The following is a 12,301-nucleotide window of genomic DNA, read 5'->3' as shown; positions in this document are numbered from 1 at the left end:
GTGCCCCCCTAGCTGAGTTGCCCCATTTTAGAAAAACAGGACGGGGTCTGGGCCCCCGAGGACCACTGGGCACCGACCGGGAGGCAGGGAAGCTGGGCGAGCTTTGGCCTCCCGTCCTCCCCCATGGATGGCTCTGAGGCTGAATCCGCCATCCAGCCGCTGCAAAAGCATGCGAGGGGGGTGCCCCGGGGGCCCAGGACCCAGCGACCCGCCCAGCTTGGATTGAGGGTCTCTGGCTGCGGAGGGCTCGCTGGCGGCACGCGACGCGGTGCCGAAGTGGGGGGCTCGCTGCTCCGGGGCCGCTAACATCCGGGTCGGGGGGCTCTCGCGCGGGGTGCGGGGGTCTCTCCGCCGTCCCCGCCCTCCCGCAGGCGCTCCGAGCGCCCCTTGGGAACCGAGTTCCGGTCCCTCCCGCCCACTCGGGCCGGCGAGGGCGCGGGGGCGGGAACCGAGCCCGTGACGCGGCGGAGCGGCCCCGGACGCGCCGCATAAATCGCGGTGGCGGCGGCTCCGGGCGCTGACACGTCGAGGGAGCCCGCCCTGAGCTTCCCGCCTCCGTGTCCCCGAGGCCGCGCCATGCGGTGAGAGCCCCCTGCCCTACCCTACTCGACCCGACTCGACGGACGCGCGGCCCCGCCGACATCCCCGGACCTGCTGACGCCCCAGGACCTGCAGATCCCCCGGGACCCGCCGCTCAAGGTACCGCGCCCCAGGGGACCCCAGCGGGAGGCGGACCCCCTTTCTCCGCCGTCCCCTCTCCGGAGCGCCCACCTGAGGGTGGACCTTCCCTGGGGCCGGCGCGGCGCCTCTGCCCCTTGCCCAGGCTCTCGGTCCTCGGCACCTCGGCTCCTGGCCGCCCTTCCCGCAACCGTGGGGTGGGGGGGGTCCGAGCCTCCGCCCGACGTGAGCCCTGGAGACCGAGACCGGCCTCCCCGCGCCGTCCCCCACCGCCCGCCTTCCCTTGCAGATGCCCAGAGGCTGCGCCCTCCTGCTCGCCTCGCTGCTCCTCGCTGCGGCCCTTTCAGCCACCCTGGGGCTCGGGTCGCCGGTAAGTGCAGGCTGGGGAGCAAACGCTCCCCAAGCGGGTCCCCTTCTCTGTAAAGGGGGGCAACCGCATCAGAACCAGGCTCGGGGGAGGGTGGGTGCCTTGTGCCATCAATTCTGCCTCCGGGCGGGCGGGGGTGGGGGGGTCTCTGCCGCGGGGAGCTGCGCAGGGAGGGGCCCGGCTCCTGCGAGCAGACCAGAGGGGGCTGGGCGGAGGGCGGCGGTTTCCGCTCAGAGGCTCCCTCCTTTCCTCCTGGCACCTCGCCTCTCCCAGTGTGTAAACAGCCCCTGGCTATCGACCACTAAACGTGGACACTGCTGTACTTGAGGTTAGCGCCTCGACGAGTGAGAAGCAAATCTCATTCCATTCGGTTCAGTAGAGTGTCAGTACACCGTGTGCGAGCTGGTGTTATCAACAGGTGTTCTCAGCATCACTTAAAAGCGAGTGGGTGCGCTCTGAGTCTGTGGTCTACGGCGCAAAAGGAAGTATTTGATAAAGCAAGTAGTCCTATTTTCATGTCAAATATAGCTTATCTGCAAATCTGGAATTTCTTGCAGCTTCCAAAAGTACATGCATTATTCTAAGTCCTGTATCGTGCCTGGAAGGTCTGAGTGAATTTCACTTAATGTCCTTCTAATTTCATTCAAAGCTCTTGCTTTAACAGTCTGCAACTCTCGGCTTAGTATATGAAAGAGTAACTAAAGTGTGTTTGTAATTTAAGTTCTGTGATTATTTGAAGTAAGTAACTTCACAGGCTGCCATGGTGGGTTATACAAGCAGAAGCGGCCTTTGGGGCTGCTTTGAGCCAGCGCAGCCGGTACCAGGCAAGATTCTTGCCATCTGAACCCCTTTCTCCCATTTAAGGTGAAGGAAAAGAGAGGCTGGACCCTGAACAGTGCTGGCTACCTTCTTGGACCACGTAAGTGATGCGGGTACATGGCCTCCCGACACCGAACCTGCCCTTCTAGTGCTGGCTGTGGCACTTGCGCTCATCCTGCTGTTTCTGAAATATGGGGATGGCCAGTCATCGTTCTGATACCTTGATATTCCAGTTTGAGTCTGATAAAGGGAAACAGGGGAGTCTTCCATGAGACTCTGAGGCAGGATGGTTTCTCTGTAGGTTTAACTGATTCCCTGAAAGGCAGCCCCCCGGATGTCCCAATTCTCAGTCTCCTCCCCATTTGTCCCCCCACCCTTGGGGCACCTCGCTCTTTCTTGAACCCTGACCCATCCTGCAGCCTGCAGCTTGGCAAACCCTCAGGGCCCTCTCCTGCCTTCTCTGCACCCTTCCCCCTTTTTACCCCCGTTCCTCGGCCTGGCCAGTCTCAACTGCTCGGCACATTGGCCCAGGCCTGATACCTCCGGAAGCCTGTCCTTCCTCTGGCTCTCCTGCCCTGCACCCCATGGGATTCCTAGCCTCAGACTTTGCTCAGGCTTTCCCAGGTGACCGTCTTGGAAGGCAGACATCCCTTGGGGCTCTGTTCTGGGCCCTCTCTTGGGTCCCTCTGTGTCTCCCTAAACGTTCCCATCCACTCCTTGGCTTCACAGAGCACCCCAGGTCGACTGACCCCAGCCTTATCTCCATCTTCCGTGAGTCTAAGCCTGGGATAGGAATTCGCAGGTGACCTGGAGAAGCCAAAACATGCTCGCCCCAAAACTAAATGCAGAAGGTCCCCTTCCTGCTCCAAATCTGTCCCTGGAGCCGCCCTGCAGGGTGACTGACGCTTGGTGTCTCGTCCTTGATGTGACACCGTCTGGACTCGGTGGGAGTAGTTTGATTACATTCATGGTGCAGAGAATCCCGGGAGTCTAGGGCAGCGGGGGCCTTCAGAGACGCCCTGTCCGCCTGCTGCCTTTACAGGGAGGCGCACCGAGCCCGGGGCCCAGAGACCAGCTCGCTGCTGTGGGATTCCTAAGTGGGCGCAGAGGGCGGCAGGCAGCGGGGGAGCGGGTGTGTGCAGACAGGCCACGCCTCCAGCGCTAAAGGGCACAGCTCTGGGCAGTGCAGGCTACGGCCACTGCGGCCTCCCCTCACCCACTCAGCCCCCACTCTCTGCTCTCTTCACGTCCTCTGTCTGCAGTGACACCTTCAGATTTTAATTGTCCTAAAGGAGGGGGCGAGGGGAGACCTTTCACTTCCCATCCAACCTCCTACCTACTCGTAGCTTTCAAATTTGCAGGCACGGTTGATTTGGGGACATCCATCCACCTTAAAAAAAAATCCTCCTCTATTTATTTCCTACTTTCTTGCCGGAAACGAGGCAAACAACTCATATACAGCTCACATCCCAGTCCTTCCAGAGTCGCTGGGAAGAATGGTCCCCGATTAAACTACCCCGGGAGCTACTTTTAGTTCTTAATCCCCAAGTGTAAGTACAGACTCTTCTTCCCCTGCAGGTGGTTGTTTATCTGACCACCTGGAGGGTGCCTGAGAGCCGGGCTTTGAGAAACACAGGCACAGAAATGACAAAAACTAAATGGGGCCACGGGCAGGATCTGCTGGGCTTCTTTAGTCTCAGATCAAACGCAGCAGCCGGTCCCCACGTGGTCTTGTCACTTCGCCTGCAGGAGGCAAAGACTGATTTAAAGGGCACGAGTTTTCCTGAACCCTTTGCAGCCCTGAGTTCTTCCCCTGAGAAAGCACCTCATCTCTGTGTACCACTGGCCCGAAAGAAAGAAGGAGCCCTTTAACAGAAATACTTGTCCATGTGACTCTGGCATACTGAAAATGTGTTTATCAAGAAGATTTAGGGAATTCCCTGGCGGTGCAGTGGTTAGGACTCAGCGCTTTCACTGCTGGGGCCCGGGTTCAATCCCTGGTCGGGGAGCTAAGATCCCACATGCTTTGTGGCACGGCCAAAAAATCCTGTTAGAAAACAAGCCATTTTTCACTATCAGGTTGGATCACCAGAAGCTGTCCATCTGGACTAGCTGTCTGTCAGGATTCTTTGCAACTTCACACTGTGCTCCTGACTTCTGTTCTCAGGTCAGCATAGAAAATGGCAACATAAAAATGCTGAAGACAGTTTGAGCCTGACTGCACCCAGTGGCCTTTGGAAGCGCCGGGTTACTTATCATTCCTCCACATTTAATGCCAAGACCTCTGTCTCTGGAAAAATGAGTTCGCTTTCTTTTGTCTGGGCTTGGAGATGGTACCAGGCCAGGTAGCCAGAGACCGAGAGCCAGACCTTCTCCTTTAGCCCGGAGAGGGCCCCTCTCAGGCCCTTCTCTTCATTCCAGGGCACTTGGTGGAGAGCCCTCATTCTTTCCAATACTTTTGTTTTTGTTTTTTTGCCCGTGCCGCTCAGCACGTGGGGTCTTAATTTCCCGACCAGGGATCGAACCTGGGCCCCTGCAGTGGAAGCGCGGAGTCCTAACCCCTGGACCGCCAGGGAACTGCAATTACCATTCCCCTGTGTCACTCCACCCAGAGTGTGCGCCTGCGTACACACACACACACACACACACACACACACACACACATACTCAACCTCCCTCCTTCCCTCCCCTCCTCCTTCTGTCTCTGTCTGTATCTCTCTCCCCGGCTTCAGTCTGTCTCCCACACAGCAGCCAGTGATCTTTGAGAAATAAAATTCTGATTACATCAGAACTGCAAATCCTGTGGTTCCCCCCCCGACCCCATTTTCAGGGACACAGGACTCCAGCCCCTGTCCTCTGCCTGGGAGGCAACCAGCTCAAACTCCAGCCCCCCCGGGGCCCCCTTGGCACTCCCCTCTCCCTGCACCAGGTCTGTGCCCCTGGGGCCGGTGCCCTCTGCTGGCCACGTGCTGCCCCCTCTTGGCTGGAGGCTCCCCTCTTGTTCCGTGGGGCCCCAGCACCTGGAGAAGAGCTGTACCCTGGCCCTGGCACGAGTTCCTCCCTCAGGTTCCACGGAGAACAACTCCCTCTTCCATGGTTTCCCTCCCTTGGCTTTGTTTTTCTGTCCGTTGTGTTACGTGTTGGCTGTAAGCAGCCATGTGCGCTTTCATTACAGTGGCAACACTCAGGTGCTTTCCTCTGATTTGCAAACAGATGCCATTGACAACCACAGATCATTTCACGACAAGCATGGCTTCACTGGCAAGCGGGAACTCGAGCCTGAAGACGAAGCCAGGCCAGGTGAGAGGACTTTAATCTCAGGGCACACAGGGCAGTGGGGGGTATCGGGCTCCTGCCACCGCTGACCCACAGCCAGGGCCTGAGCTTGGCCCGGTCCCATCTGTCAGCCACCAGAAATAGGAGCAGCAAACCTGAGGGTAAGCTCAGGGGCGGCCACAGGGGCTCAGGGCCTCCACTGCGCTGAGCCGGGCTCTGAGAGGGAGGGAGGGACACGCCGGTGATGCCCCCAGGTGCCCAGGTCTAAGACAGGCACCAAGGTCGTCAACGCTGATCCCCTCTGGTTTCTAGGAAGCATTGACAGGCGGCTGTTGGAGAACAATGTCGTGCGCACGATAATCGAGTTTCTGACTTTCTTGCAGCTCAAAGGTATGTGAAATAGTACCAACATAAAATGCCACCTCTTAGAAGCCTGTGCACATTAAAAACCTGTCAAGAAAGGATTCCACAGACTTCTCCTGGGAAGGAACCATGGTCCACCTACACACCGACAGTCACGCTGGTGGGTGGGGTTACAGGCGGGGGCATGGGAACCAGCTGCAAAGGGGCCTGGTCCATTCACTCTGCTGGACCCACATTTCTTGACATGGTAACAGCGGCTGTACCTTCCGGGGCCTAGTTACTACACACAGTCAGGCTCTGCGTAGACCACCTTAAACCGTATCTTGGGAGCGCGGCGAGTGAAGGGAGCCCGCGGCCCGGATTGCCCTTTCACCCTGCGCAGCCTCCAGTGGGGCTGGCTGCATGTAACCCCGACAGCTCTCCATCCCGGGATCTAGTACAGCCCATGGGGGCCTTTCTGTGAAGCATTCAGCCCCAGCACTTCTGTGCCTCAGGGCTGTCATTCATGCCACTGTGAGGGTCAAAGCTGCCCCTGTGGAAGGGGCTCAGAGCTCACCACAGAGAGGTGGCCTGGGGACACAGTGGCACGTGGGCCACTTTGAAGGGAGACCTTGGGTGGTCAGGTTCTGCACATCACAGTTTTGTTGTCTAGTTGGAAGAGCGAAGACTAATTCTTGGGTTCTGTTTTGATCCATTTGCTCTCAGGCTCCACTGCCTTAGTTGAGGGACTTCAGGTGGGCGTGGGGAGGGAGGAAGGAGTCGGGGGAGGAGACTTGAGGCCTGTGCTTTTCCTTAGAACCATCCATGGGCAGGGGGACTGTGGGAGAAGAACTTAGAAACCTCAGGACCAAGTAACCGATCCCCTCTGTTCGAGCCCAGTGCAGGCTTTGGGGAAATCTCTGCTGGAGAAAATCTGCTGGTGACTTTTCCAGTGAGGGGCAGAGGGACTCTTCTGGGTTTTTTGTTTGTTTGTTTTGTTTTGGATGTTGTAACATGGAACTTCTTTCATTAGGAGACATCGAGTTTCATTGCCCAAACAGGAATTACACTCTTCTAGAGTCTGACCGTTTCAAATGCATGCTAAGTACGAGAGTTAAATGTGACACGTGCCTCATCCTGGGTTTGCTGCCGTGAGCATCTCTGCAGAGGACGGGCACTTGAGCTTGGCCCTCCCCTCTGCAGACGCTGGGGCCCTGGAGCGCCGGCCCGGCCTCCCCGCAGTGCCCTCGGAAGGCGTGGAGCAGTCCTAGGAGGCTCCCAGGGCGGTGCTGCTCTTCGTGGGCATCGAAGTCAAGCTCGAAGCCTATGATAATCATACGGCAACGAGTGCAGAGTCAACCACCCCCGTCCTCTCTGCCCTGCTGCTGTGCTCTCATCATTTAAGATTCTTTCCCTTTGGTCATAATTTTGAGCGGCAAATAAAAAACCAGCAACAGCTTGTGATTACCGTTTTCTTCCACACGTGTGTCTTGTTGCCGCTGCCACCAGTGTGTGTTTAAAAGATGATGCTTGATTACAGTCACACGTAATAGAGAGAAGTTTTACACCCAAATTCTACCATCCAGAGCATCTCTGAGACACTTTCTCTCGTCACTCATGTCCAGGGAACAAAGTTATCTTAAGCTGAGTCAAACGTAATTATGAAGGTCAGTCTGTTTCTGAGACAAACAAAACCACAAAACAGGCAGAACCCCTGGCCTCGTGGAGTTGATGTTTTAGGGAGATGGGAACCAAGAAGCCTAAAGAAACCCTAAACGTGATAGATGAGAGAACTGTCTGGTGCTTGTGAAGGTGAACAGTGACGACGAGAAGCAGCCACAGTGCCGGGGCCGCGGGTGAAGCGGGATTAACGCGCGCAGCGTTAAGGTGCGTGTGGCCGGGTTAGAAAGGAACTGTCGTAGAAACCATAACTATTTTATGTGCTAAGTCAACGATGAGTTAAAGGCAGCATGTGGGGACAGTAATAGCAGAGATGGGGTGATCTCTGGAGCAGAAATAAAAAGGTCACACAGAAGATCCAAAAAGAAAACAGGCAAGGATGAGAAGCCAGACATCAAGATAAATGATGGCCCGTAGGCCCCTTCGCACAAACCAGAGCAGATCTGATGCGGAAGTGGGAGGGATCTTTCCGTGCTCTCTCCCCCAGCAGTGCCTCTCACCCCTGGGGGCCCAGGTTGGCCCCCAGACCACCGCAGTCAGCGTCTGGGCACCCGCCGTGTTTTCATGCTCCCCCAGGTGATGGCAATACGCAGCCAAGCGTGAGACTCGCCCCCTAAAGACCGGCTTCCGAGAAGAAGTAGACACTGGTTGGTTATCCAAGCCCTGCTGGTAGGGCCCCAGCCCCCGCTTCCTCTCCCTGCTCCCTCTCTCATGACACGTGGCACTCACTGGCAGCCACTTTCCCTCTTCCCACCAGCCATCCTTCCTTCCTCTGCACATGCCATGGGCAGACCCGGCTGGTCCAATCCCAGCTCAGGGTTCAGGAACACCACACATGGGGTTCCGCAGGCCCCGGGCCTGTCCTTCACTCCCTACCCCTCGCCATCCTCGGTTCTCCTCTTTCACGTTGCTTTAAATCGCCCAGACTTGGGTGGGCCCCAGGGTCCCTGGAGGCCTCGTCAGAAGTCGGGTGGCCAGCCCTGCCCACAGTGCTGATTCAGGAGGACAAGGTGTGCAGGACCCGCACTCCGAACAAGCACCCCACTGATGCCGCTGCTGCTGGTCAGGGACCACGCCTCATTTACTCACTCCAGCCCGCAGCCTGGGCTGCCTTGCCTCCTTCCTTCCGGCGGCCATGGACACACCTGTCCCCACCCCAGCCCGCTCTAGTAGCCTCCTTATGCCCTAAGCGCCAGACCCCCACCAACTGCAGCTTCTGGCCCAGCCTTGCTCACCCAAAACCTCTGCACACATCCCTCCTGGTGCCTGGTAAACTCCTCCACGTCCCACAGGACCCCACTCTGCAGCGGCCGCTCAGGGGCGCCTTCCTGCTCGCCCTCCGCCGCAGGGCTGTGAGCAGGCCCAGTGTGTGCCGTGCTGCCCCAGTCGAGTGCGCACCGCTCATTCCGTCTGCGGTTGTGTCTCCTCACCACGCTGTAACTCCCTCAGGAAACAAACCGTGCTGGGTGGGACAGAGGTGCACCTGGGCCACTCTCTGCGTTCCAGCACGGCACCTGGCGGGCAGGAGAGCTTTACAACAATCTCGGGAGTAGAGGTAGGAACTGCCAAGGCAGCCCTGCCTCAGCGCAGAGGCGTGCGCTCCAGAATCGGGCTCTGCAGTCTCAGCCCCTCTCAGCCACCCACCTCCTCCGAGCTTCTTCCTCCTTTTCGGAATAACTGCCGTGGGAGAGGTGGTCGCAGCCACAGGTGAGGGGCGGGGGCGGCCGTGGTGCTGTTTGCCGGCCAACAAATTGGTGGACGAGGTGGCCATTCTCAGAGAGGCTGCAGAAGAGACCCTTTACTTCCAGAGAACGTGGTAGGAGCTGTCTGCGGCCGTGCCTCATAACTCAGTCGCCAGCCATGGCGGTATTTTCAAGGAAAAGGGTCCACCGGCCGCCGGAGGAAGTGGAGAGTTCGCAGACAGTCCTGAGAGCCACCCAGTGGCCAGCCGAGAGGTGGAAGAGGAAAGCGTGGGCGTCATTTACCTTGAGGAGGTGGCCGTATCCATCCCACGAAGGCGCAGTCATGCACGCTGATGGCTACGCCCCAGCCCCGCCGCCTGCCCAGAACCACGCTGCTGGGTCATACTCAGTGCCGGGGGGCTTGCTGAGCGGCCACCCAAGCCGAGGAAGAGAGAGCCACGCTCGGGAGGCCCTTCCGGGAGGGAGGGGAAAGTGATGCTTGAGAGGAGAGGAGAGCGGTACTGGGAGGCTGAGGGGGTCCTAGGGCGGGGCGGTGAAGTCTTAGAAAGACAAAAAATCACAGCTGATTACCTTCTCACGTACAACCCACAACTTTTGCTTTTAGTACGTTGCAAAAGAGAGAAAGAGAGAGAGAGAGATTCTAGCAGTCCATTTTAAAGTCTGGATCTTACCCTATTTTACCCAAGGTAAAAACGAAGAAGGCTCTAGAAAACAGAAAGCTTGACCACCTCTGATCTAAGTTTAAGAAAAAATGTTTGCTGACTTCCACTTTCCGGAGTGGGTATACTTTTCTCTTACCCTCTTGTCAGCACAATGAAAAGCCCTGGACATTATATATGAAACAAGCACAAGGAGACTCCAAGTCAAGAAGAAGCAGCCCAGCCAGGGAGCTCGGGAGTGAAGGGTGACACGGTGCGGAGACGCTGGGCTTCCTGCTTGCCTCCTGAACAGGGTGAAGAGGTCGATCTGCTCCAAGCTGATACACAGGCTTAACACAGTTCCCATCAAGAAAGAGCATGAAAAGACAAAATAGGGACATCAAGGACTGTCACCTAAAACATATAAAGAACCCTCAAAACTGAACAAAAACAAAAAATCGAGTTAAAATGGGCAAAATACATGAACAGACACTTCACCGAAGAGGTTACAGAGATGGAAAAAAGCTCAAGGAGAGCTGTTCAGCATGGTGAGTCACTTGGGGGATGCACCGTAAAAACACAGTGCGGTGTCACTAAACACCCGTCAGAACGGCTACCATAAAAGACAGTGAGAGCACCGAATGCTGGCAAGGCTGCAGAGAGAGTGGGTGACTCGTACGTCGCTGCTGAGAATGTGAAATGCTGACATCAAACACGCAACTACTGTCCAGCCCAGCACCTGCACTCCTGAGCGTTCACCCCAGCCAAATGGAAACCCACCTTTACACAAGAACCTGCACGCAAGTGTTCACAGTAGTTTATTCATAATAGGCAAAAACTGGAAACAGCTCAGATGTCCTTCAGTGGATTAAACTCTGGTCATCCACACCATGTACCTACTACTCAGCAATAACAAAATAAGAGATTATTAAGATACACAACAACCTGGGAGAATCTCCAGAGGATTCTTCCAAGTGAAAAAAAATCCTAAAATGTTACAAACTGTATGACTCCATTTACGTAGCGTTCTTTTTTAAAATGAAAAATATATATAGTTATTTATTTATTTGGCTGCGCCGGGTCTTAAAGTTGCAGCGTGCGGGCTGTTCATTGCTGCGTGCGGGATCTTTTAGTTGCTGCGTGCATGTGGGATCCGGTTCCCTGACCAGGGATGGAACCTGGGCCCCCTGCCTTGGGAGCACGGAGTCTTACCCACTGGACGGCCAGTGAAGTCCCTATATATCATTTTTGAAATGACAAAAGTCAAGCAATGGAGCACAGGCTAGCTGCCGAGGGTCCGGGAGGGGGCGGGAAAGAAGACAGACGGTGGGAAAGAGAGAGACTTGAGGGATCGCTGAGGGGACAGAGTCCTGCGTCTTGACTGTATCAATGTCACTATCCTGGCTGTGATATTGTACTAAAGTTTTGCAAGGATGTTACCACCAGGGGAAACTAGATAAAGGGACACAGCATCTCTCTGTATTGTTTCTTACAATTGCAGATAAATCTACAATTATCTCAAAATGAAATGTTTAACTTTTTTAAAAGCTATTTAAAATATTTTTTAAGGCCCTCGTATGTTCACTGGTGAATTCTACCAAACATGTAAGGAAAAAATTATTCCAATTCTTTACAATGTCTTCCAGGACGCAGAAGCAGAGGGACTACTTCCTAACTCACTCTATCAGGGCAGCATTACCCTAATACTAAGACCAGACAAAGGAACTACATGAAAATTACAGATCAATATCTCTTATGGACATAAATGCCAAAATTCTTAACAAAATATTAGCAAATCAAATCCAATAATGTATAAAAAGAATTATACACCACAACTAAGTGGGATTTAACCTAAGTAAGCAAGTCTGGTTCAACATTCAAAAGTCAATTAATGTAACCCATCACATCGACAGGCTAAGGGAGAAAAATCACAGGCGCATATCAGTAGATGCAGAAAAAGCATGTGACAAAATCCAACACCCAGAGGTGATAAAAACCTTCAGCAAACTATGAATAGATAAAGAATATCTACAACTGATAAAGAATATCTACAGTAAAAACTAAAGCTTACATCATATTTAATGGTGAGAAACTAGAAACTTCCCCACTGAGATCAGGAACAAGGCAAGGATGTCCCCCATCACTGCTTTTCAACATGATACTGGAAGTTCTAGCTAATGTGAGAAGACAAGGAAATCAAAATTATACAGGCTGTGAAGGAAGAAATAAAACTTTCTTTGTTCACAGATGACATGATTGTCTGTGTTAAAAATCTGAAAATCAGCCCCCAAAACTCCTGGAATGTAAAAGCAATTATAGGGGCTTCCCTGGTGGCACAGTGGTTGAGAGTCCGCCTGCCAATGCAGGGGACGCGGGTTCGTGCCCTGGTCCGGGAGGATCCCACATGCCGCGGAGCGGCTGGGCCCGTGAGCCATGGCCGCTGAGCCTGCGTGTCCGGAGCCTATGCTTCGCAACGGGAGAGGCCACAACAGTGAGAGGCCCGCGTACCGCAAAAAAAAAAAAAAAAGAAAAAGCAATTATAGTAAGGTTGCAGGATACAAGGTTAATATATAAAAGTCAATCACTTTCCTATACAACACTAGCAAACAAGTGGAATTTGAAATTAAAAACACGATACCATTTATGTTAAAATACTTAGGTATAAATCTAACAAAATATGTACAAGATCTATATGAGGAAAACTACAGGGACTTCCCTGGTGGCGCAGTGGTTAAGAATCTGCCTCCCAATGCAGGGGACACAGGTTCAAGCCCTGGTCCGGGAAGACCCCACTTGCT

General features: G+C 54.6%; 1 protein-coding gene across 2 annotated transcripts; it reads left to right on the top strand.

The window, feature by feature from the left end:
* The first annotated feature begins 210 nt into the window (after positions 1-210).
* GAL (galanin and GMAP prepropeptide) lies at positions 211-6,932 on the top strand. 2 transcript variants are annotated; one of them, XM_049712993.1, is made up of 6 exons: positions 211-699; positions 968-1,048; positions 1,910-1,964; positions 5,078-5,164; positions 5,453-5,530; positions 6,544-6,584. In XM_049712993.1, the coding sequence occupies exons 2-6, from the start codon at positions 968-970 to the stop codon at positions 6,558-6,560; spliced, it is 318 nt and encodes a 105-aa protein (XP_049568950.1). In that variant the 5' UTR covers positions 211-699; the 3' UTR covers positions 6,561-6,584. The 2 variants fall into 2 exon arrangements, with proteins under 2 accessions (XP_049568950.1, XP_004278091.1); XM_004278043.3 differs by lacking the exon at positions 6,544-6,584 and adding an exon at positions 6,686-6,932 and having other exon boundaries at positions 217-699.
* Positions 6,933-12,301: the final 5,369 nt, after the last annotated feature.

The sequence above is a fragment of the Orcinus orca genome, chromosome 8 (genome assembly GCF_937001465.1).
Source record: "Orcinus orca chromosome 8, mOrcOrc1.1, whole genome shotgun sequence".
NCBI classification, from domain to species: domain Eukaryota; kingdom Metazoa; phylum Chordata; class Mammalia; order Artiodactyla; family Delphinidae; genus Orcinus; species Orcinus orca.
The sequence above is the reverse complement of the archived record's forward strand: the minus strand, read 5'-3'. Positions and strand labels throughout refer to the sequence as shown.

Excerpts from the sequence above, each read along its gene's own strand:
- GAL (XM_004278043.3), top strand. The coding sequence starts at position 968 with ATGCCCAGAGGCTGCGCCCTCCTGCTCGCCTCGCTGCTCCTCGCTGCG. Across the intron at positions 1,965-5,077 it reads TGGCTACCTTCTTGGACCAC|ATGCCATTGACAACCACAGA; the intron begins GTAAGTGATGCG and ends ATTTGCAAACAG. Across the intron at positions 5,531-6,685 it reads GACTTTCTTGCAGCTCAAAG|ACGCTGGGGCCCTGGAGCGC; the intron begins GTATGTGAAATA and ends TCCCCTCTGCAG.